Source organism: Barbus barbus (assembly GCF_936440315.1).
Source record: "Barbus barbus genome assembly, chromosome: 20".
Classification (NCBI taxonomy): Eukaryota; Metazoa; Chordata; class Actinopteri; order Cypriniformes; family Cyprinidae; genus Barbus; species Barbus barbus.
In genome coordinates this window covers 27,469,473-27,496,338 of record NC_136748.1, presented here as the reverse complement: position 1 = coordinate 27,496,338, position 26,866 = coordinate 27,469,473, and the positions used below count along the sequence as shown (strand labels likewise).

General features: G+C 37.6%; 1 protein-coding gene across 2 annotated transcripts in view; it reads left to right on the top strand.

The window, feature by feature from the left end:
* The window catches only part of LOC306886668 (serine/threonine-protein kinase MRCK alpha-like), a 69,725-nt gene that overhangs the window by 12,612 nt on the left and 30,247 nt on the right, over nt 1–26,866 (top strand). The window contains exons 3-14 of one of the 2 annotated variants that reach the window (XM_079443967.1): nt 1,269–1,352; nt 1,454–1,549; nt 2,158–2,306; nt 18,531–18,624; nt 19,956–19,997; nt 21,510–21,710; nt 21,812–22,060; nt 24,164–24,243; nt 24,946–25,106; nt 25,199–25,321; nt 25,540–25,673; nt 26,564–26,806. In XM_079443967.1, coding sequence (XP_079300093.1) covers nt 1,269–1,352; nt 1,454–1,549; nt 2,158–2,306; nt 18,531–18,624; nt 19,956–19,997; nt 21,510–21,710; nt 21,812–22,060; nt 24,164–24,243; nt 24,946–25,106; nt 25,199–25,321; nt 25,540–25,673; nt 26,564–26,806 — 1,656 coding nt within the window. The remainder of the gene's footprint in view (nt 1–1,268; nt 1,353–1,453; nt 1,550–2,157; nt 2,307–18,530; nt 18,625–19,955; nt 19,998–21,509; nt 21,711–21,811; nt 22,061–24,163; nt 24,244–24,945; nt 25,107–25,198; nt 25,322–25,539; nt 25,674–26,563; nt 26,807–26,866) is intronic. The other variant, XM_079443968.1, reaches the window with a different exon arrangement.

Genomic DNA, 26,866 nt, shown 5'->3' with positions numbered 1-26,866 from the left:
GGCTGACATCAGAGATTCCATGACTGACGATATCAGGGGGGGCAACTGATATCGTCAGTTGATACCCCCCCCAATGTCGCCCATGCCTGTCATTATTACATTATTATATATAATAATTATGTACTATATATTTTATATCTTATATTTAAGATTAAATATTTAATAAATCATTATATATAAATAATATATTTTACATATATTTTAAATATATTTGTTATTTGTCCTGTTTATATATAAACTTTAAAAAAATTTATTGTATTAGAACTGCTAAAATTATAACATACATGCATACATACACACTATATTGCCAAAAGTATTGGGTCACCCCCTTCTAATGAACAGGTTTAGCTACTTTAGTAATTTCAATGAGTACAAATCTTAATGTTTAAGCATATAATGATATTCTAGGGAATTGTGTGCTTCTAATTTTATAGCAACAGTTTGGACAGAACCCTTTTCTATTCTAACATGATAATGCCTCTGTGTATAAGGCAAGGTTCAAAAAGAAATGATTGATTCAGCCAGTGTGGAAGAACTTGACTGGTCTGCAGAAATCCAAGTCCTAATCCCAGCTGAACACCTCTTTAAATGCAAACCTTGAGACAAAAACGCATCACCAAACACCAATGACTTGTATATATGGGTGCATATAACTGTTACAAAACTGTTGCAACAAAGATGGAAATACCATTTTTAAATACATGAATTATGTTTCCATCTTTGTTGCCACACTTGTGTCCATATGTGCAAGTCATTGGTGTTTGGTGATGTATATAAATGCATACAAATACCTATATTGTATACATACATAAAAAGTGGCTTGGGTCAGATTTCATAGTCGTAGTTCAAAGTTTGAGTTATTAAAATCGGATTTGGGCTGTCAGTGAAATTGTCACTGGCTTGAGATGGAATTGCTGCCAGCTGATTGTGTTTTTACTTGTTGAGCCACGAGTTTGCATTTTTGTGAGGAATGCTTTCTTCCCTCAGTACAAGTTATATTATGATTTCGTGTGTGTGCGTGTGTGTGTGCGTGTGTGTGCGTGTGTGTGTGTGTGTGTGTACACCTGTAGTAACCTGACCTGCCCTGTAACCCAAGGTTTACACTCCACTGTCACTGATAACCAATTCCATGTGTGATCTGGAAATCTAGATGGAACAAAAGCAACACAAAGCGGCTTATCTTATCATGACCTCTAGAAATCCCCTCGTGCTTTTCTTAATCAAGGAGCCGGGTGTCAGATCTCTGTGTGTTTTCCGGTCTGTTACAGGTAGCAGTTGTAAAGGTGAAAAGTTCAGACAAGGTGTTTGCCATGAAGATCCTCAACAAGTGGGAGATGCTGAAAAGAGCAGAGGTACAAACACTCTTGAGTCTTTCCATCTCAAAATGAATTAGTTTGGTAAGACAAGCTTAATTTTAAGTGCTTTGTAAACAAATTTGTCGTCTTATTTCCAGACAGCGTGTTTCCAGGAGGAGCGGGATGTGCTGGTAAATGGAGACTGTCAGTGGATCACCAAACTGCACTACGCCTTTCAGGATGACAACTTCCTGGTAGGCTTTCTGCCCTCTGGGTGCTTATCTATTTGTCTGTCTGTCTGTCTTGCTTTATATCTGTCTGTCTGTCTGTCGTTTTATATCTATCTTTCTGTCTGTCTGTCTATCTGTCTGTCTGTCTGTCGTTTTATATCTATCTGTCTGTCGTTTAAATCTATCTGTCTTTCTGTCGTTTTTTATCTATCTCTGTCTGTCTGTCTGTCTGTCATTTTATATCTGTCTGTCTGTCTGTCTATCTATCTATCTGTCTGCCTGTCTCTCTTGCTTTATGTCTGTCTGTCTGTCATTTTATAGCTATCTGTCTGTCTGTCTGTCTCTCGTTTTATGTCTGTCTGTTGTTTTATATCTGTCTGTCTCGTTTTATATCTATCTATCTGTCTATTGTTCTGTTGTTCTATCATTCTATTGTTCTTTCTATCATTCTGTCTATCCTCCTGTCTATCTGTCATTTTATCTGTCGTTCTGTCTAGCTCGATATCATTCCATCGTTCTCTCTATCGGCGGCTCTAACTTTCAGTGTACAAGTCTGGGCCTGCACATTTCTGTTGTATCTGGTGTCTGACTGCTTTTACACTATTTAGTTCTGATTTGTCTGTCTTCTGCAGTACCTGTTGATGGATTACTATGTGGGTGGTGACCTCTTGACTCTTCTCAGCAAGTTTGAGGACCGTTTACCGGAGGACATGGCTCGATTCTACCTGGCCGAGATGGTTCTAGCAATCGATTCTGTGCATCAGCTCCACTATGTCCACAGGTGAGATCATTCTGCTCGCGAACCGGTTTGGTTTTTACATGTCGTCCTCCTTTTTTTTTTTCTTTTTTTTCTGCTGCACGACATTTGGAGCAAATTGCATGGAAATGATTTGTGTGTGCTGATCTTTGGGAATGTGGATTATTTTGGGAACACAGGAAGTGACTAAATTGTTCTGATTTCAACAATCACAGAGGACATTTCAGTGATGCCCTTTGCTTGCTAAGTTGCTATTGCGTTCTATACATGGAGCGCACACTTCCAGGGATAACGCTCGGAGGCACCTGGCCTCTCGTATGTGGCTCCAGTGGGATTGATTTATTCTGGTCTCACTAATTGCAGGCTACTGCTGTGGAGCCTAGCAGAGGTCCGTGCGCTGTACAGTATACAGTATGGGAATTCAAATAAGGACTGTAATTACAGGTTTAGCCACCTCGGCCGTGAGAGATTTGTTTTGGACAATTTAAAAGGGGTACGATACTGTGGGCAACTCCCTTCCAAAGAAGGGAAAATAGACAAAGTTCCATTTTTACCCATGTTCAAGTGCGTTGTCCAGTTTTGGACAGATTTACTCAAGTGTGAAATGAATAGTTACAACCTCATCCATAGTAAACCCCAAAGCTAAACTTTAGGTGCTGATTAGACCGGATTGACAAAGGGGCGGGCCTTCCATTGTTGTCATTTATGCAGGAAGTTGTCTATTGGTGTGCCAGGCTGTGAGTTTCCTGTCATTCTGTCCCCCCATGCTGGATACTTTACAGTTGAGCGAGTCTGTTACGCATCACACAAGTTTTGCTGAGTGTTTTTACTCTCTCAAGTGCTTATAATTCACTATTAAAATATAAAGCACATGTTTTCCCCTGCAGCAACGTGCTTGAGTTGATGCGCTCCATCTACATTCCTGCTGTCCAGTTAAAGCTGTTTGCGTTTGAGTGGTAGTCAACGCTTACACCATATGTTCAGTGATAAACTGTGACACGTTTTGACCAAGACAGCTGTTCCTTTTATCTTACATCTCTCTTATGTGAATGCACTCGCATGGCTGCACTGTAGTTTTCATGGTGTGATTAGGAAGAATTTGTGTTTTTGGTTCCATATTTGGAGTTTTGTGTTAAATATATCTTATCAACTGAAAAGAAGTCAACAGAAAATTGAAACTGACCCCATGTACTTTCTTAACAAATGTTCCTGGTCTTGCTGTGCACAGTTTTTACTGTCTTTCTGACCATTTCAGCTGTTTGTTTTCCATAAAATTGTCTGTGTGGAGTGTTATAAATTCCAGATGTGGAATAGGAAGGAATATGTTTTTTTTATGATATGGACCCGTTAATAACTGCCTAAAACAACAGTTTTGAGCTTTGACTAGACGTCTAGGAGGCTATTGATTCATTTGCCTTTCCAATTAATAGCTTATTGTTTTTTTCGAACAAAAACAAAGTGTCGTCTTCATGTTTCTTTATTAGGACTATTGTGAATAGTTGACAGTGAAACAAACAGCAAAATGATGATGTTTAATTAGCACTTTTCCGATGGCGCGTTATGATATATCAGTTTCTATTTCAACGTGGATAAACTACAATAGGTAAACGTCAGCTGTATGGATGCTAGGACTGGCAAAATCGATTTCTTAATTTTAATAACAATAATAAGTATCAATAAAACAGCATGTCTACCATCAAATATTTACAATAAGCTTTGGGCTTTTAAAATTTCAATCTGTTCATTTTATCACAGAACAATAAATGGAATTGTCATTCTTTAATGTGGCCTTTTGACCTTTGACTAGATGTCCAGGTGGCTATAGACTCATTTGGCTTCCAGTTAATAGTAGCTTATTGTGATGTTGTTTCAAAACAATCAAAATATAGAGTGAAATTGTCACCGTTCTGTTTCTTTATAAGGATAAATTTGAATTAGGCATGCACGATATACTGGCCACCATATCGGTATCGGCCGATAAATGTGGATTTTTCTGTTATCATTATCGAATCGATAAGAAAATTTGGCCGATATATTAAAGGCCATAAATAATGCATTATTTCCTGCAGAGGCACTTCAGATGCGTACTGTTCACCATGATGGTTTTTAATTGCATGAAATATTATTAGAATCACTTCGAAAAGGAAAATACAGTGAAGTGCAACATGTGCAGGGCAAGTCTGTCATATTATAATGAGAACATTACTGTTAAATAATTAATGGAATCTTTGTGCGCCCATGTTTTAGTAATGTATTACCCATGTAATATTGTTTATTTTATGCATATATATCTGATTTATCTCATAGGTCTATAGAATTAAGCTAATAGAGTGTTAATAGTGCGCTCCAGTGATCATCTTTAGCTCAGCGCATGCAGCTCAAACAGCAGTGCACAACATTAATAATTATATGATTGGGACTATCATATAATATTATAATGAGAACACTATTATAATAAAACGTTGTGAATTCTTTGGTTTAATTTGGCGTGTTTCAGTGCGTTGTTGAGGTATAAGCCAAGAGCGAGTCACATCTTAGGGCATAACTTAGTTTAAGATCTTGCGCATTTGCGTCTTTTTGTGCATTTGCTGCTATTTGAAACAGTGGTATTAATTTAACATACTATTTTTTTTTTCAAAATGATTGATTTATGAATAATAATAACCACCACTTTTATTTTTATCTTAGTTTAATCAATAATATGGTTTAATTAAAATAATTTAATTGTCGGTGCGGAGGCTATTCCGTTTAATTTATCCATGGCACATGAATTAAATTTTTTTGTTGTCCAGTGACTTGTTTGCATTATTTAAGCATTGTTTTATTTATTTGTAAGGCTGCTTTGTTCGATTTATGTTGAAGTGTTTAATGGCTTTTAACCCTTTAAGACCTAAGGGTAAAATAGGTCATTTTTACAAATTTTGTTTATTTGTATAGAAAACAGATGGCTTTCAAAAAAGTACAGTTTTTGACCATTAATGTTGTGTGGTGAGTTTGTAAACAGAATTTAAATACACAAAAATAAAAAAAAACAGTAATACATTTTCTGTTTTTATTTATAAAAAAGAGAAAAATCGTGATCGAAATAATCCAACACTTCTTACTTCAAAATTCAACTATATTACATGTATACAAGTATTTTTGGGACACTGGGTTGCACAGTTTTCATTCAGGATGCTTTTTTGTTCATACATGCACACATTTACACATGCATGTACATGCATACACCATTCATTTACACGCACGGACTCATTATAGCGATGCACACACTACATGTGAAAAAGTCTTACTCAGACTGCTCCCAAAGTCTCATCAAAAATCATCCCAATTGACTCTTGTGCTGTTTACTCCTCCTTCACCATGTTTTTGTTTGTTTCGTTTATTATTTTATGCAATCCAAAACTCCGCGCTCCGTATCTCTCCATTGAAATTCTCCCTCCCTGCTCTCCCGGAAATCAGCCGTCATTTGTCGACGGAGCGCAAGAAATTACCATAATAAGCCATATATTGCCAAAACGCGCATGTTGTCTGCTGTCAGGAGCAATTTGAATTATTGTGATGGTGCAAACGGTCGAAGAGTTATGGTAACATGAGTACAGCTTGGTTTATTGTGTCGTCGCCGACACAGCCGGTCTTAAAGGGTTAATGGTGAGACTTTTTTTGTAATCAGGCTCTCAAAAATTATATAAAAATTGGATGTAGATTTATCGGCCAACATATCAGTTATCGGCTTTCATGTTTTAAAATAAATATAGAATAAATAAAGAATTATCGGTTATTGGTATCGGCTCAAAAGTTTCATATCGGTGCATCCCTAATGTGAATATTTGCTTGTTCAGCTCCTGTCGACTGGACTCTATGTCTGTAAGCTGAGTGCAGTGTTTACCAGTGCACCGACCTGTTCACCAGATGTCAGCGCTTCAGCTCCCACATGACTTTCATTCCAAATGCACACAGGTATGTGACACGCCCCGGACCAGCTCCCTGAACACCAGCAGACCAGCAGCAGCCATCTCCTGAATGCAGGGTATTTTGAGCGCCTCCCCTCAGCATCTGGCTATGAGCGAGTCTGCCCAGTGTCTGAGAGATATATAACACTCATATTCCTCTGAGAGCCCAGCGGCGTGTCTGGGATTTTGACACCTCGTTGTCACTTATGAGGCTCTGACAGCCACACCACTTTCATTTGCATTCTGGCTCGGTTCTGATCATGTGAGCTGCAGTGGCTTCACTCTTATTGGTGGTTGATTCATTGATTTGCTGCTCATTTACATAAAGTTTTCATTATGTTGGCCACACTTACTCATGTTGCCTGAAATCACTAAATTTGAGTGAAATTCTCTCGACTAGCTGTCAGGTTACATTACCAATGGACAGTTGATTTATTTTGCACTGCCGTCATTTTTGATCTAAACAAAAATTTCACAATCAGCTCAAGCCAGTAATAAATGGCTTTTGAATGTAAAGAAGAAAGACTCATGCATAAGGCATGTTTTAGGATTTTTAAGTTTATTTGCATTGTGACAAGTTCATGACAGTTAAACACATTTCCTCCACCAAAGACTTGTTACTGTAAATAGCCAAGATATTTTACCATTAAAATGTTTTAACCTGCATTTCCAGTAGTGATTCTGATCAGATTATTTAATATTGTATTTTATCCATTTTTATTTCTCATATTATTTATTTTTTATGTATTTTTTAAAATATATATTTTTTAACCGTATTGCATTGAAAAATACTACAGTATTATGATTTGTATTTAGTTTCAGCATAAATTAAAGGAGGTACAAATGTGTTATGTTAATAATTTAATACTTATTTAAATAATATATCAGTTTTTTTTTTTTTTTGCGCTTGACAGTAATAAGTAGATTTATTTGGCATAATTTTAATGGTAAAATTGGGGGAAGGAATGTCTCAATGCAAAATGTCTTAATAGCCCAAATCATAGACTTAAATTTTTTATGCAAAATATAATTTCACTTGTTTTGTTTTTTTCTTTTGATTTTGAAGTGAAATATAACTTGAATGTGCTCTTGGTGTGGTTTTGTTCTTTTGGGTGGGTTGTGTTCAGATTGCAATACTATTAGACCAAGATGATATCTGCAGATGTTTTTGCATCTGTGCTGGTTTGGAAGAAAATTGTCTCTGCGGTATCCCACAATGCTGTGCGCTTAACTGGACCTGCCATTTCCAAGGGGAGTGGATGTATCAGAAGCAATATCAACCACTCCTTTGTGCAATTTGATCAGTCTTTTTTTTTTTTTTGTCTCAAAATTGGATCTCAAATGGTAAATAACCATATTTTTTTTTTAGATTTATGAGATTATAAAATGTACACAACTTGCTGTATTAAAAGTGTGACAAATTGTAACATACCAGTGCTTGAAACATCTATATTGTTACATACCGCATACTGTTTAAAAATAAATGAAAGGAATTATACCATACTGCACAGTATTCTAATATTCCATCGTGAGCATAACCGAAGTGTGTCGTGAGATCCTGAGGGTGCTTGAAGGGTTTCTGGTTCAGGGTGTGGTGTGGCACAGCTGCACAGCCTCTTGGGATCGCCAGGATCATCCATCTTTGCCAGGAATTTTAGGGGCTCCCAGAGGAATGAACAGCACTGCAGCTTCTGAGGCGAGATCTCAAGCCCAGATCCTCGACCACATCGCTGATCACCATCTGCAGAATTCTGGAGGCCGCAGGAGAAAGCCCCCTTGCATTCCTGCGGTCTCTTTCACCAGAAAGCCGACACTGAAGTCAGCAGTAAACTACTCGGTGACCTTTGTGTGGCAGTTTACAGCTTCCTTTTCTTAAAGTGTAGCAACTGTAAGGCTCAAGTTTATGAAGTACAGTGACTGTACAACTGGAGGAAATCAGTTACTGTAGGCTATTGTGGTTTAAGAATGTGAAGTTTTGTCTCTTCTTGTAAGAGTCTTCTCAGGGGTGTTTTGGATGTGAAATTAACCTCTCCATCACAGCTCTGCTCCAAGCGATTGTGTAATCTGGGTTAATATTGATTCAGGTGTGCATGTTTTCTGCTCGAATGAGTTGCTGGCGGAGAAAATAAGGCCTGGAGCTCATTGTGATCATAAGGTCGGCCTCTATCGCATTGGCAAACACACCCCTCAGTCATTCTGAATCTCCTGAGATCTTCACTCTAGTGTTTTAGCTTGGTTCGTTTGTGATTAATCCAGTTATTGAGCTTCCCCTGGACTGTGTGCAGATATTGATCAGAATTCCTGAAGTTCCACCCCTTTTCAGTCTCTCTTGGGATGAAAACCTGATGGGTCAGACAGGTCCTCAGGGTCTCTGAGAGTCGACTGCTGATGGCTGTCATTAGATAATGCCGTAGTCAGCGTCTTTACGCATACGCGTCAATGGTTTTTCATTCTTCATTCTTTTTTTTGGCTGGTAATTAAATGAGCTTTAATGAATATGTGGCTTTGCGTGACTAAGGCTATAATTGTGGAATTTGGGATCTTCAGACTAAAAACTGTGGTGCTATGAAACTTAAAGGGATAGTCCACCCAAAAATGAACATTCTGTAATTATTACTCACCCTCATGTCATTTCAAACCTGTACGACTTTTTTTCTGTGGAACACAAAAGAAAATATTCTGAAGAATGTTGGTGGCAAAACGGTTTCCATTGTCTTTCAAACATGGAAGTCATTGAGAACCAAAACTGTTGTTACCAACATTCATCAAAATATCTTCTATGTTCTACAGAATAAAGTCATTCAGGTGACAGGTGAAATGATGACAGAATATTAATTTTTGGGTGGGTCAGTGTGTATTTATTTATTTTTTACATTTATTTATTTATTCCAGTTTTTATTGAGAGAAACTGTCCAATAGAACCAATTCATGAAAATGATTAACAATTTTCCAGTGAGAGAAATATATTTTGGGGAGTGTACTTACTGGTTGTTCATGTAGAGTATCATGTAAATAATTTACAAAAAATAAATTAATTAGTAATAATGATAATAACTTAAATAATTTTGACTCATCATGTAAATGCTCCCAGAAGTCCCTGTGTATCCCCTAATTTAGTTATATATATATATATATATATATATATATATATATATATATATATATATATATATCTTTAATATATCAATTTTATTTGTTTTATTTATTCAAATAAAATCTATTATATATTTGTATTTATAGGCCTATATATCCTGTTGTTCTGGGATGCAGTAATTTCATCTGTACGCTGTTCTCACGCTTGTTGTATATTCTGGACCTTTTTAAGTCATTTTAGGTGCGTTTAAGAAAAACAGCACCTGTTAAGGAAGTTGAGGCTTGATGTAAACCACTAAACAGGATGTGGTGTAAAAACCTGAAGGAAGTGGTTCACCACTGCTAGTTGTTCTGCTCCTCATAGGAAGTGATGTCTCATTTCCAGGAAATGAGACACGGTTCTTTGTGAGAGTCTTGGTGTGACTGACATGAGGCTGTGTGATAGTACGGCTGGACAGCTGACCGTCAGAGATGTTAGTGGTCAGTAAGCCATGACGCTTCTCTCTGTCCGTCTGCACTCAGGGCAGATGCTGTCCACAGCTCAACCGTGCTCTTTTAATGCAGGATTACTTCCCTTCCTTTGACTGCTTGTCCTCTATCTATGTTTTGTGTGTGTTATGACATCTTTGACTCTTTATTTGTCTCTTTATATGTAGCTAGTTGGTTTATGTGAAGTGTCTGGGAAATGTGTGCCTTGTCTGGAATACTCTTAACAAAAGAATTTAAAGCCAGCAGGACACCAGAAAGTGAGATGGACTAACTGACACTGAGCATTTTATTTGATCTTATTTTTTTATTTTTTATTTTTTCAGTAGACAACATACTCTTTATTTACAAGTCCAGAACTGCTAATTTTTGTTGCCCATTTTTATTGTGAATAGCACTTAGTTCTAAAAGTTTTGTGAACTGCAGGAAGGAGTTTTTTTTTTCTATGTCTGTCTTTGTGGAAAGAGAAGATCAAGAAGAGAAAATAGCTGCTAGTAGTCATCACTGTAAGTGGCCTGTTTGCGGAAGGGTTGGGGGGTATGTTTGCTGCTTTGTCCACCCCCTTTCCACTCGCGAGACTGACAAATAACAAATAGACGCAAGAGAAAGGAATGCTGGGTCATGCTAAAGGCCTTCAGTGTTTACTGTTTACGCATTTATAGGGACAATTGCAGGTTTTTAAGTACAGCTCATGACTTTGGACAGCCTAGCCATGGGAAACTGTTGCATTTCATTCAGTGCTCTCTTTTTCTGGCAATGCAGATTCAACAGTGCTTTATTGGCATGACAAAAACTTAGTGTTGGGGCTTATTCAAATCAGCACAAGCACTAGTAATAGTGACGGTCGCCTTTGCAAACACAACTAGTGCAAAGTAAACTTAGAAGAGTCTCTCTCACGATGTTAATATGGGGAATGCGTGGAATTCTGTCTCTCTCAGTGTCTTGGCAGTACGAATCTCTTTTTCTGTAAACACAGCAGCTCCTCTGATAAGAGTTTCCAGCGGTTTCGCCGTCATGCAGTGAGGTTGGCATCAGACGCTTGCCTTAATAGGACATCACTCTCCTGCTGTTTTCTGCCAGGCTCCATCTTTATTACTCCTTTCTGCATTTATTATAATTGATTTTTTTTTTTTTTTTTTTTTTTGTGCAAGTCTTTTTTTATTTATTACTTTTTTTCCCCCCTTTGGACATTCCCTTAGTTTCTTTTTCTTTTTCCTCCTGCGATTTTCGTCATTTTCTGTAAGTCAACTGGTTTTCCTTTCCTTTGTTGTCATATTTAATATCAGTATAACACAATACTGAACATTTTATTTGTACAAAATAAACAGAAAAGCAACACTGAAATGTTAATGCATTAATTATTGGTTACTTTGTTTCATGCTCTCAGCAGCAAATAACTCACACAAAACCATGTTTATCCTCATTTCAAGTGAACCCGTATCATATTTTCATTTACCTTGTGTAGCTTTGTTACTAGATTTCCAGGATAATGTCTGTATGGGCCGTCAGTAAAAAGGTTGATGGATCTATTTGTCTTGCTGTCCTGTTTCTTGCATTTATCATTGTTTTCCTCCATTCTCATTGACCTAAACAGAACAGACCTGCTGCAGCCCATTTGTGAGAACCGCAGCTGCAGATCTCCATCATCTATCCATATCTGGCACTGGTGCTCATCCCAGATTTTCCACTCAGATCTGTGTTGCATTGTCAGTTCACGTGTCCTCCGGATGCAGCCCACCTGACTCGTCCTCCTATCTGTCATTTCTTCACTCCTTCTCTTTAACTTGTACTCTTCTCGCTGTGTGAGAACTCAGGCAGCTCCTATGTGGCCTGTCAAGAAAGCAAGGTTCTTCACCTGCAGTGTTTACGGAGTTTACTCTCTCTCTCTCCCTCCTGCCCTTTAATGGGGCGTCTTCTGAAACAGTGTGCCAGTTGTAGCCCTCCAGCCAGACGGTGCATCTTATTCATTTTTTGTATTATTCGTATTCATTTATGTATACATGTATACCATTCAAAAGTTTGCGATGGGTAAGATTTTTTTTTTATGTTTTTGAAAGAAGTCTCAGAAAGGCTACATTTATTTGATCGAAAATAATATTGTGAAATGCCATATTACAATTAAAATTTACAATAGCTGCTTTCTTTTTTAATGCTTTAACTAGTCATTTATTCCTGTGATGCAAAGCTGAATTTTTAGCATCGTTACTCCAGTCTTCAGTGTCACATGATCCTTCAGAAATCATTCTAATTTGTGCATTTGCTGCTCGAGAAACGCATCTTATTATTATCGATGTTGAAAACAGTTGTGCTTTTGTGGGAACCATGGCAAGTTTTTTTAGGAATCTGTGATGATGAATGTAAAGCATTTATTTGAAATAGAAATCTTTTGTAACATAAATTCTTTATGATCACCTCTGATCAATTTACTGCATCCTTTCTGAATTAAAATATTAATACTAAGTACTGACCCCAAATGATAGTTCAGATTATGTTCTGGATGGTGTATGTTAGTGGTTGAAGCAAAATAAACCCTGATGTGAAGCCATTTAGTTCGCAGTAATTACTGGCTGACTGTACATTTAACCTGTTTATTACACAACTATTTTCTGAATCACTAAATAAAACATAATTATACATAAATTATACAGTAATTAAATGAATATTTGACTCCAGAATGCCATACTGAACCAATCAGAATCATGTCCTCCAGAGAGCGTCTAATAAGTGTGTTGGAATGTTCTGAGGGTCAGAGCAGATTTTGGGCTTACTGAGAGAGAAAGCAAAGTTATTTTTAACACCATGGCTCTGTTCCTCAGTGTTCACTGATCCTTTACTGTCTCTATCACTCACACACACACACACACACACACACTCACACACACACACACACTCACACAGTCGTCCACCACCTGCCCATCTACTGACCAGCTGCTGTGCCTCCTGTCTCTCTCTGTGTGTGTGTGTGTGTGTGTGTTAAAGAGAGACCCTGAGGACATGAACCGTTGCATGACCATTCACACTAACATCATTTATAACTCTTATCTGACTGATCTCGCTTACTTAATTGCAATAAACAATGTGAATTTGTTATATTAGATGTGTTCAAGCTGCTTTGGAAAGTGTATCGTGACTGAAAATGGGAGATTTTTTTTAAACACCGCTCCTTTGATGGTTGATTTAGTTTGAAAGGAAACTTTAGGTCTTTAATGATGGCCGTTTCTATAGATGATGGGATGAGGGGAATGCAGTCTGCAGGGACTCATTTCCTTCATTTTCTATTGTTTGCCTCCAGCTCTTCCTAACAAAACAAATGTGGCGTTCTAGCTTGTGCATATTATATTATATTATTATAATGTATTAATATTTAAAAAAAATTAGATTTGAAACAATTTAATTGAAATAAAGGATCAGAACATATTCAGTCAAAAAGATTGTTAAAGGTTTAGTACTTTTGAAGCCTGACAGAAAAAAATATAAATAAATAAATGAATTTAAGTATTCATACTGTCTCTGAATTGGCTAATGTTTGTCCTGTACTGGCTAAAAAGATGTGACTACTGATATATTGTGCATTCCTAAATTGCGTGTGGTGGTTTATAGGTTTATTTGTACTTTAATGGTGGCTTGGACTCTGTGTTTGTAAGCTGCATTTGTAGTCTCTCGTGCAGCTGTGGTATCGTGCGTCGACAGGGCAGGAAACCAGCACTAATCACATTTTAATGTCCTGCCTCCCAGCGCTGTGTTTCTGTCAGGGCCTGTGTGCAGCATCCTTCATGTAAGAGGAAGATGAGGTTTTCTTTCAGCACATTCACTGGTCGAGGGGATGATGTTAACCCCGGTGTTGTCAGAACTGGGGTTTCGGTCACCTGTTGGCAGGAGGGAAGTTGACCTGGAGTGAACAGACGATTATGTCATGTTGTCTCACAAGGTTACATCCCTACATTTGACTTGCAAATTCATTATTGTGTTAAGAGGAAACCATCTCTCCTCAACCACCTAAATGAAATTTAGCTTTCATTTAGGCCCATTTCATTTTTAATTTTAGTATTCTTATAGTTAATTTTTAAACTTATTCCAGTTAGCTGCCAAGACAGCATTTCTTATTTGCATTTAAGTTTTTTTTTTAAAGTTCATTTTGTATTTATATTTTATTTCAGCTTTCATTTAAATTTTTATTTCAGCAGTGATTTTAGTATATTTTAGTTTTCAGTTAACAATCGTAACACTATCAGACTCATTGGCATTGGTCATTAAAAAAAATACGAAGTACAATTGAGATTGAAATTTATTATATTGTCCTGTTTTTTTCATGTTTTTCTGAAGAAAAGGAATTTGCAGTCGGTTTTTATTTAAAGAATAGTCTTTTATACAAACATAGATTTTTTTTTTTTAGATGTGCATTTGTTTTTCATCTGTTGTAATTTTGATTGTTAGAAGTGAAACTGTATTTTTAAGTGTCATCACCGTTTTCCACTGATCCCAGAACAGACTTCAGGAGACCCTGATCTCGAGCACCAGATGAGTCACATTAGTCAGTTGGGCTGGTTTGCATGTGAACGGCTCTGCCTGTTCTCCTGAGGCGGCCTCCCCTCACAGTAGCTCTGCCTCTGTGTAAACATGAAGGGAAAGCAGCCGGAGAGGGTCGGAACAAATAAACACAGCCTCTGATGCAGCAATCCAAACCAGTGTCGTGCCCGCACCCACACATGGGCCAAATCCACACAGGTCCTCATCTGGGACAGATGTTAAGTTTCCGCTGCCTTATTAATGATAAAATCAGTGATCCGTTTCGTACAGCTTGTGCAGACTCTTTAATGTGCCCAGAGAAGTTCCCTGTGAGGAAGTCTCCATGGCTGTCCAGGCTTCCCGTGCTGATTTTTTTTGGAAGTGTCCCCAGTTATGTCTATAAATTGTAGTAGACCACGAAAGTACTCTTTGTTTTCATTCCTCATACTCAAATGGAGTCGCTGCAGGAGTGTTTTGAAGGGGACATTTCATGGAAAATGCTGCTTTGTTTAATATGAAAAACTCCATAGTTCACAACCCCAGTTCCACCAGAACATTTATTGTTACTAAATCCAGTCATAAAAACGGAATTTACAGTTTAACGCGGAATGTCACGGAATTTGTCAAAGTTTGGATGAATTAATCAAAAGTAGGTCATTACACTTAAATCAAATCGTGATATGGACTAGTATCTGTAAATATTAAGCTGCAAAAGTCGATTTAAATATGAATCCTGCATGTTCTGCGCGTCTCTGTATGAATGGAGCAGATGCGCGGTTTTGTTTACTATATAGCTACATCAGTTATTTGAAATATGCATGTTTTGTTACATTATAAATGTCTTAAGTTAAAACACGTCCAAGAACCGTATGCTTACTTTCATGTAAATATCATAAGTTTTTTAAAATTGTTGCCAAACTGCCACAAGCGACAGGAAGTTTTGTCGATTGCTTGGTTTCTATTTCTATAGCATTTTGTATTCAGTGTACACAGACTTATTTCTTAAACTTCAGGAATATAGAATATGATCCTTTTTTTCTATACCTCAGTATCAAGTTTCCATTCAGCTCTTTCGTTATAAATCTCAATAGAGATTTTTGCTGTGGCTGGCTGCCCATTGAACACTGTTACAGGATTCCGCAGCCTTTTGGGTGAGATATTGAAGGAAACCCACCTCAAGAGCACTGTCATAATTCATGTCTATACAAGGCACACGCAAACATTTGCTCCGTCTTTATTTCAGTTCCATGTCAAACTCCTGGATCAAATTTACGAGGGGCGAATGAGCAAGAGCGTAAAGGAGAATAAGAACCGTCTGTGTTTCGTTCTCGCCGCGAGCGTGTTCTCTGGCACACAGCTTTAGATAAGCTGTAATGGAGACACGAACTTGCGACACTTTGGTTACTGTTTGTTTGTGCTTCTAATGTAGTGCCCTATGGGCAGGTCACAGACGGGGCAGCGAACACCTCTCAAACGCTACTAATCCGGCCCTCCAAATGACAGGCTCAGATCTCTGACCTGTTTGTTTTGACTTCCTCTTGTGAGAGCTGGGGTTTTGCGGAGTGGATGGAGGCTTTCTGTGTCACAAAGCTTATGTGTTTCCTATGTGGCTCTCACTAAGGAATAGAGGTTATTTACAGGGCGGACACAAGTGCTCACTGTGAAGTCCACTGTGAATTACTGCTCTGTCTCATTAAGAAGCTCTCTAAAATGCGCACTGGACTTGAAGTGGCTCTAAGGTTGTAAAATGAAGCAGCAAGCTGTAACATGCCTGAAAAAGATCTTTGCTCCATGTAAACCAAATAACAGCAATATTCACATTTATGTTAATGCATTTTGCAGACACTTTTATCCAAAGCAACTTACTTTGCATTCAAAGTAATCAGTGTGTGTTACCTGGGATTCAAATCAACCTTGGAAGCTTTTAACAACTTCTTCCAATTCTATATGATGTTAACATAAAAATCTTTTTTGTTTGTTTTTGTATGTATTAGGGGTGCTCCGATCAGGATTTTTCAGATCGATCGCAGAAAGCAGTATCTGCCGATCCGATCACCGATACCGATATTTTTAAAGTCTCCTTTTTATCAGGGGTGTAGAATTGGGGGGGGCGCTAGGGATGTGTCCCTACCAATATCCAGCCACTACCAAACTGTCCCTAGCAATAATTTTGGTCAAACAATTGAATACATGTATGTTTTTGTCATTTCAGACGCATCTGAAACGTCATATCAACTGAACAAAAATACTCTAAACATGTCATTAGCAAAAAAAAATTGTTTACCTTACTCAGATACTCAAGTATTTGTTCACAACATATCCAAATGTTCTCCCAACTTTTCATATTGAGTCATCTGAACAAACAATTTTACATTGAACAATATTGCACAAATTCCCAGCATGCATGGCGCCAACTATAACGTGAAAATTGGCCTGAAGCCCGGCCCTAGAGGCGTAAAAAAGTCGGGGCCCGTCGGGCCCGGGCCGAAATGCAGGGCTCTACACTTATTAACTATGACTTTTCCCTCAATAAACTCCTAATTTGCTGCTTATTAATTAGAGATGCACCGATCGACCGGCCAGGGACCGGAATTAGCCGATATTCCACATGACCGGCCCTGACTGGTGACCGGCCAGTCAGTCTGCCGATTCCGAGCCGGTCTGTTTTGACGTCACACTTATGTCATGCTAGATGAGCCTCGCGCAGCCTGAGTTAGTGTGAGACTCGTGCAGAAATCAAAACAAATGCACGCAGCAGCTCACACAGAAAATTATAGATGCATACTGTGGTAGTAAAATAAATAAATATATTTATAATATATGATTTAAGTAGCCTACGCAACATTGCACAACCAAAATGTTTCAACACGAGTGCAATGTGATTTTGTACAATAGTTCAATAAACAAGAAGTTAAAATTAATTGGCTTGCATTTTAGACACAAAATTTCGCTGATGAAAATAGTTCCATTTAAAGCTACAGCAAAACTGTTTTGTCTCCAAGCAACACGGTGTATGAATTCACGTTTTTCAACTAATCAAGTGAGTCAATGATTTAGTAACACATTCATATCACTTGACTCGTTTCTGAATGAATCAGCCGTTTGAACGACTCTCTTGAAAGACTAAATGGACTCACTCATTCAAACAGTCATTTGCCGCCACCTACTGGTTTGGTTTCATATTTAAAACTATCATTGCCCTTGTCCCAACATTTCTTATGTTTAAGAAATATTTACAACATTAATCTCATTAAATTCTTTATGCAACTTTGCAGTGTAAATGCATTTATGCACTTCATCAAATAGTGTGTTGTAAATGCATCTAATGCCACTTCAGTGGAAAGATGTATCAAGAGTTTGTTGATACTGATTTAATTTTAATGTTAACAGCTCTACAGTTTCTTATTATTTACAGTTCCTGAATTAATTGAAACAATGTAAGAATTTGATGTGAAAGATTTAATAAGGTTTTTGAAAAAATTGAAAAAATGACAATTTAAGAAACCGTGGGAAACGACATCTGTTCTCTTAAATGCTACAGCAACTCCTTTTCAGTTAATTGTTATTTCTACCTCTTTTCTAGTCACAGAACAATTTATTTTGAGAGTTGTTTAAGTGAGAGAACATCTGTAACTTTGTCCAGATATGGGGAATTTTAATGTTTAATATATTTTTTATTATATAAAGGATTGTTTTTTTTTTTTTTTTGCATTAAAAAAGTATAGATTTTTGTTTGTATATGCTGTCGATTATAGTTTTTAGAAAGAAATTCAGAATCGGCAAAAATCAGTATCGGCTCAGTTCATATTTTTGCTGATTTAAAATTTGATGATCTTTACCATGTTTGAGAGTCGTGTGCTGAGGTACTGTATATGTGTAACTCATTGCAACTTGTTTAATACGTTTGTCTATCAGCATAAATGTTTGCCTTTAGATTTAAGAGGCAAATACGACCCATATTATGTGGAAGGTTTTGAAAATAAACATATAATCAAAAGAAAGAGGATTGTTAAAAATTAGCATTGCTAAATGCTAAAAAAATCTTTGGTTACTCTGACAAATCTTTTAACACTCAGTATACTGTCTTTTATTTATTAGATGAACTAAAGTTTTTAAGTTGTCGGTTCTCGGTTGCTAGTTGAGTTAACTTAAGTTGATTGTGATAGGTTGCCATTAATACTATTAATGTGTCTTTCTGTTTTCTTTCTGACAGAGACATCAAGCCAGATAACATTCTGCTGGATGTGAACGGACACATTCGACTCGCAGATTTCGGCTCTTGTCTTAAACTCACGGAGGATGGAACGGTTAGTATGGAAGCTTTATGAATATCACACCAGATTATCAATGATCATATTTCACAGAAGAAAACGGTCAATATGGATTGTAGTTTAGAGCTGATAGTGTGAACTGGGTCTCCTTATTTATACTGGAATGGATCAGACAAAACTTACAACTTAATTTAAAAGCTTTACAAGAGAAATGTGTAAATGCAAGTCTTTTTTTAATGAAACGATTAGCAACATTGCAGTATTTTGATGGAATTGTAGTTCATTCCTCCGCAGTCATTTATCTTGGTCTTATTTTGCCTCATTTTTCTATAATTTTTGAGACTTCAAATCAGAGTTTGTAATGTTGTGATTCATCTTAGAAACTGGTTGAATTGATTCCTTAGAGCTCATTACTGAAGAGTTTTTTAATTACCTACTACAGAGAAAATTAATGAAAAGAATGCTTCAGGAACGAAGACCTCATGCAATGACATTCATACATTTTTTAACTGTGATGCAAGTTTCCAAATACTTATTTGGGACAGTTTCAGATCTGGTTGTTTTCCCATGATTTAGTTCACTTCCTGTCCAAAAATATTTGGCTCAATTACACTACAGTAGTTTTTTTTTTTTTTTATCAAAAGTGACAGACATTTTTCATCTTTATATTAATTCTATTTAATTCTATTTCTATTTATCATGGTTTCCACAAAAATATTAAGCACCCCAACTGTTTTCAATAGTGATAATAATAAGAAAAGAAATATTTCTTGAGCAGCAAATCAGCATTTTACGATGATTTCTGAAGGATCATGTGACACTGAAGACTGGAGTAATTATACTGAAAATGCAGCTTTAAATTACATTTTATAATATATATAAATAGAAAACAGTTTGTTTAAATTATAATATTTCACAATATTGCTGTTTTTCCGTTTTTTAATAAAATAAATGCAGCGTTTGTGAGCATTAGATATAAAAATTGTGTCAATCGGTACTTTGAAAATGAAGCCAGTGCTCATAGTTTCAGTGTATGAAAATGACGTGACATTTCAGTGTAAGTTGACTACTACTACACAAATAATCAAAAATGCTACAGGAGGAGTTTTACGCCACCGGACATCTAGTGGAAGCACTTAGCCATTAAATTGCGAATTGTGCTTGACACAAAAAAATAAAAATCTATGGATGAATTTGGGCTCCAGCTCTATCCTGTAGGCACACTGTTTTAATATAAAATAACGGGAGACCCAGAGGACACCCTTGGTTTGAAAGGCAGTCTATGATCAGAGTTGTATTTCACATATCTTTGAAGCAGGGGTGAGTATTTCATCTGATATGTGCTGCTGTTTTCTGGCACGTCTCAGACAGCGCGGCAGGATATCCAACCGACTTCTGACAAGAGCAGCGTGAGTGTGGTCTCTGCGTGTTCGCACGTGTGCCTAACTCTCTTCACATGTCCATGTGTTTTCAAGTGTGTGTCACTGCCAGCGAGAGCAGCTAATTTACTGCCTCACTTCCACAAATTCTTCCAGCTGCACACATCTGCCACGGGCTGCATTACAGACAGTTTCCGCCCGCTCATCCCTCTTGAACCCGGGCCAGGAAGCTCCAATCATCCCCCTGTTCATTAGTGGTCTCTAGTGATACCCCTCTCTCTCTTTTTCTCTCTCAGTGCGGTCTGTGTTCTGAGAGGTCTTTGTGTATCTGAATACATGTTCCCCTAAGCCACACCCACCTCTGCTGGCTGCAACCAATGTGATGGCTTGAGTTGTTCATTTGTATTTTATAGTGATGAGTGTCATGCCAATAAAAAGCATTTCCAGGGATTACTTTGTATTGCAACCTTGTTCACTGACAGGATGTGATGTTATCTGATCCGCTCAGACAGACACTGAACTCCTCTCTGTTTCTGTTCTCAACATGCCAGGTCCTGAATTCTCCTGCAGTCTTCATAACAAACGCCACAGTAAATAGATAAATCTTGCGAAACCTGTTAGGAACAGGTTTCCCCCCCAAATTAATATGATTAAATCAAATTAAATACAAAAATAATAAAGAAGTCCTGTACATAAAGATCTAATTTAAGCAAAATTAATTTTCTATTTTACTTTTTGTGTGTAATTTGACCTGTGCATGTTCTTGACAGGTTTTGTGAGATTCACCAAAATGAATTGCATTGTTTTCAATTGCAAATCATTATCTTTGTTTGATCTGAAAAGTAATAAAGATTAAAGACTATTTTAACTAGACAGACCTTTAAAAGGTAGCCAGACACTTGACTAAATGACAAAAAATAAATAAATAAATTACATAATGCAAGTCTCAGTGAAAAAAGTGACCTTTTCTCATATAAAGTATAGAATATACATCAAAATGACTGTTAGTACAGACTTTTAAAGACATAAATAAGAGAACAAAGCAGAAAATACTGCATATTTCCTCTTGAATATATACTGTTGTTTTCATACATTGAGTCATAAGGTTCACTGAAAAGTAGTTCAACCAATAGCGTGCAGGCATTGTACATAATTGACCAATCATGGTGTAGAAAAAGTTGGGATTTACAGAGAATGATGCAAAAAGCAATGCAAATATGAAGACATATAAAGTATGAAGACTAACAAAGCCAAAACCCGGACATTTTAGGCAATTGTAGAGATAAAAGAGGATGTATGGTAATGGTTACCCTAATATATAGTATTCCTAAAAAGTGTGTTGTGCCAACTAGTTCCTTGTAAACTGGACTTTATTTCCAAAGAAGAATTGATTAATTATATATACACCCTTACTGCTGACGGTGTAAATTCAAAGATCTGATTATAGCTTGTTAGATTAACAATGTGTTCCAGTTTTGTGTGCGATTATGTAGCCTTTCCTCCTGTCAATCTTTCCAACATGTCCATTTTCTTTCCTCACAGGTGCAGTCCTCTGTTGCTGTGGGTACTCCAGACTACATCTCTCCTGAGATCCTGCAGGCCATGGAGGACGGGAAAGGGAAATATGGCCCGGAATGTGACTGGTGGTCACTGGGCGTCTGCATGTATGAGATGCTGTATGGGGAAACTCCTTTCTATGCAGAGTCCCTGGTGGAAACGTATGGCAAGATTATGAACCACAAGGTACAGAATAACACACAATAACACTTGACTCACAACAAGCAATTAAAAAAAAAAAGAATAATATTTTAAGTGGTTTTGTGTTTGTACCTTGTTTCCCGCAGGAGCGGTTCCAGTTTCCTGCTAATGTGACGGACGTCTCTGAAAATGCCAAAGACCTGATCCGCAGACTCATCTGCTGCAGAGAGCACAGGCTGGGTCAGAACGGCATTGAGGACTTCAAACAGCACCCTTTCTTTTCCGGCATTGACTGGCAGAACATCCTCAAATGTGACGCCCCCTACATCCCTGAAGTCAGCAGTCCATCTGACACATCAAACTTTGATGTGGATGATGACTGCCTTAAGAACACGGTATTGTTTTAAACGTACCTTAATAAGATCACTCATTGCTGGGTTTAAACCCACAACCTTTGGTGTATCATCCCAGATTGTACCAAAATGCTGCAGCTGCAATCAGTGTTAATTTTGGCAGGCATTTTTGATTTAGTCTTATTCTTTATCTTGAGACGAAAATGCTTAATATTCTTAGTCACATATAAAGTCTTTTGAGTATTTCATAGTTTTAGTCTAGTTTTAGTCGACGAAAAGTCATTGCATTTTTGTCAACTTTGTCAAACTGCAGTTTCCAGCATTTATTTAAGTAACTATTTTATATGTAGTCTTCAAACTAAAATATTCATTAATTCTTCTCTCTTTAGACCAAATCAATTAAGCTTATGAGAAATTTGAATCAAGGATTGAATTTGGAAAAAAATAATAATTAGGAATGCTGTCCCTTTAAGATGGAGGGCATGCATGTAATACTGACACACATTCAGTTTTCACCCACCTGCTTACGTTCACTTAAACCATAACCGACTGTATTTACGTGAGATACTCTACACCAGGGTTCCTCAAATCTTTCCCCGGAGGCCCAATCTGCTGCAGAGTTTAGCTCCAACCCTGATCAAACTCACCTATCTGTGGTTTTCTAATGATCGTGAAGACTCTGATTAGCATGCTCAGGTGTGTTTGATTAGGGTTAGAGCTAAACTCTGCAGGAGTGGGCCAGATTTGAGGATCCCTGCTGTACACGATAGACACTGCTGTGTGTGTATTTGAGCACTGAGAACTGATCGTGCGCTGTATGAGAGTTGGAGAAGTGGAGCGTGCGTGAGAGAGAGCACTTCTATCAGCGCAATTACGCCTATCGCGCCTTCATTAACTTTAAGTGAATCGACAACGAATTGTGACACTTGGAAAAACGGGACATCTGGTCACCCTAACCCTTCGGGTGCATTATTTCAGATCGCTAGTTTGTGTTCACTATCTGTCCACTAAGGTTGCCATACTGACTCTAGATATGCAAACGCCCCTCATCCAATTGTAATCCATTGACAGGGATGCACATTTTGAAATACAAGAGTTCTGTTTCATTCCTCCTGACCGCCAGAGGCGGTGCTAAGCACTAGTGAATAATCACTGCGCCAGCTAGATAGGCCGAGAAAAAATAACAACAAAGTCACGTCATGACGTCGACCGAGATGCGAGGATATAAACCACAGCAGCTCGATACCCAGCCTTTTTCGCTTTCTCGCTTATGATAGGTTGTTGGTTTAGCGTTGTCTCGTGCAGCTTACCTGAGTCGCGAGGATTCGCCCTCCCAAGCTGTGCTCTGCACTATCATCAATATGGATGTTTTTTTTTGGATTGTGGTCTTCATTACGTGAGTACACATTTTTGCATTTAATCATTGTGTCAGTGAAACCCTGTGCTTCACGGTACTATCCGATAGCTGGTTTCGACCGCACATAGGTTGCGTTCCCCGCTAACCTATTTATCATTGATTTCGCTGCTTACCGTCGTGCAAGCCGAAGGCAGCTTTGATAATCCACGTGTGATTCTCTCACTTAAATCTTCCAGTTCTGTCCGAAGATTTATCAACGCCTGTTTTTTCTTCTTCAACGCCTCTGGCGGTCAGGAGGAATGAAACAGAATGCTAGTTACGTATGTAACTGTGGTTCTGTGAATTCCGGATGACCGCCAGAGTTCCTCGTCATTTGAAATGCACGAGAAAGCATTCGAGGCTGGGTATCGAGGTGCTGTGGTTTATATCCTCGCATCTCGGTCGACGTCATGACGTGACTTTGTTGTTATTTTTTCTCGACCTATCTAGCTGGCACAGCGATTATCCACTAGTGCTTAGCACCGCCTCTGGCGGTCATCCGGAATTCACAGAACCACAGTTACATACGTAACTAGTGTTTACTTAGCCTATAGGATGTATTTTGAATATCCGATGGTCCTCAAATAACATTCTAGTCCCATCTCGCCTTGTTAACGAAGACGCGGCATAAATTTCGTCATCTTAAGTCACAGAAAAAAGGTTCGTTAACGAATATTTTTTGTCGTCGTCTTCGTTGACGAAATTAACACTGGCTCCAATTTAAGATTTATTTCCCTGCTCTGTTTTAGGAGGCAATGCCGCCTCCTTCCCACACCACCTTCTCAGGACACCATCTCCCATTTGTAGGTTTCACCTACACCAGCAACTGGTAAGCTATCACTGAAAAACTCAACTGAGATGATCTTGCATGAGATGTAGTTTAAAAACCCCTCTCTGTTTAACCCTCCTTCATTTGATTTTCTAACTGCTTGAAACACTGGTTAAACTATTTATGTCACTATTTATCGACACACAGGTCACTATTGGAAAGACTGTACAAATTTTGTGTTGCGAGTCAAATTGATCCTTCACTGGTTTCCATGCAATTTGCCAAAAAACATTTTGAAAAATAGAAAAGCTGTTTTGTAGCTTGTCAAACACTAAAATATGAAATAAATGAGAACTTAAATTTAAGACTCGAATTTTACTTGAAACTTGTCTTCTGAATCATCAAAGGAAAATTTACTGTTTCTTTATATAGTTGAGTTTCTGACTATCTGTTGAGGGCTGTTTTAGGTTGCTTTATTTTTGCATCTTAATTACTGGATTACTGCATTGAAAGTGAAATAAGTAACACAATAAAAATGATTAAATTTCTCACATTTTATTTTTATTCTCTGACAAGCTGCAGTAGATGTTTCCTCATCTTTACATGAATCTTTATTGTTTTTCATTTTGTAAATTTATGGCAATTTGGGCACCAATATGGGTGAATTTGACCTATAACACAAGTTGTACTCAGTATTTTTAAGACTGGATGGTTAAAACAAAAGTCTTTATTGTGATCATTTGACTGTGTTATCTCCTACAGTACGCTGTCTGACCGCGGTTGCCTGCGGGAGTCTGCGGCACCTGCGCAAATGGATGTGTCCGTGCAGCGCGGCCTGGAAGATAGTTTGGCTACTGAGGCGTACGAGCGGAGGATCCGCCGTCTGGAGCAGGAGAAACTGGAGCTCAGTCGCAAACTACAAGGTGTCTGTCCGATCTTTTTATTTTCTGCTGAAATAATCCCACAAAATTAGTTCTCTGCCTGGCTGACAGATAAAATGTCTTCTGGCCTTAAGAGTCCACAAAAACGGTTCAGGCACTGCAATACTCCAGCAGGGACGGGCCTGTTTCCTCCAGCAGAGAGTTTGAGATCCGTGGACTGAAGGAGGAGATAGAAATGCTGAGGAAACAGATTGCAGGTAATCTCAATCACTACATATAAACATGCATCATGCAATTGCCTCATGTAACCAGACATTAGTTTTGACTGTCAACCAAGTTTTGTTTTTACATGACATTTGCAGTCGTTTCAAAAAAAAAAAAAAAAAGAAAAATACACAATATTTTTACTTCCTCACATTATTGTTTGTGCTTCTAGCAAATGTTTTGTCTCTCTCCTCCTTTTCTCCCCTTTCAGATACAGGACAGGTGGAGCAGCAGTTAGAAAAGGCCAGTTCTGCCCGCAGGGATCTGGAGGACTCCTCCAAACAGATCCGATCACTGGAGAAACAGCTCAAGAGCATGAAGCAGGAGAGAGATGACCTGCAGAAGGTACAGAAGAAACTGCAGCTTCACACAAGCAACGGCTCTCACTAGCAAAGTGCCTTACTGCACAGATTTGTTTGAAAGGGCACAGTTAATCAAAAGCCGAAATCGCGTCATGGCTTTGTGTGAATATCAAATCAAAATAGCTGCAATTTAATTAAATAAATATATGCGCTCTGCTTGTTTCAGAATGAAGCGATTTGAGAACGCATTATGCGCAAACTAATCTTCCCATAATTATATTGAGAAGTGCTTATCAACAAAAAAGAAGCTTTAAGGGCTTCCTGCAGTTTTTCGTAAAAATAAACATTTGATGGTTTAATGTTTGAAAGTGAATTACGAGATCCATAAATATTATTACTGTAATTTTGCAATTGTAATATAAAAAAGATATTACAATTATATTATTTTTTTTACAGTTACAATAGTATTATTTCTTGTTTTTATTTTGTAATTTTTATTTACTTTAATTTAAATTTTGTATTAACTACTACTAATAATGTATTTACTGCTACAGCTACTACTACTAATAATAATAATAATGAAAAATAATAATCGTTATTATAATAAATTAATTCTCTATTATTATTATTATTATTATTATTATTCAGAGTACAATGGGACATCTGTTGACTTGCTTTGTTAAATGACAACAACCACAATATAATAAGACTTAAATGTTCAATAAATAAGTAGGTTGTTTGCAATAATCACAAGTCAGTATGAAAGTGTATCAAGTAATTATTCATAAATTACTTAAATGTTTTTTTTAGTTTTTTTCATTACATTTTTATTCTGATAATGTACAATTAATAAATCATTTAAATGTAATTATTTAATTGTTAAATAGATTTGATATATCTTTTGTTTCACCTTTGTGTTATGTTTGGATACAGAGTATGCAGGAGTCCTCAGAGAAGCTGAAGACTCAGGGGAAGGAGCTGAAGGAGGCGGACAGCCAGAGGAAAATGGCCATGCAGGAGTTTGGCGAGGTGAGCGAGAAGGTGACAGAGCTGCGGTCATACAAGCAACGGCTCTCCCGACAGCTCCGGGACAAAGAAGAGGAGATGGATTCCCTCAATCAGAAGGTGGAGGCACTGCGGCTAGAAGTGCGCAAAGCTGAGCGGGCCAAGAAAGAGGTTAGTGTGGAGGAGAACGGCTGATCGCGGGAGTCTGTTCAACATTAAATCTGTGCAAAC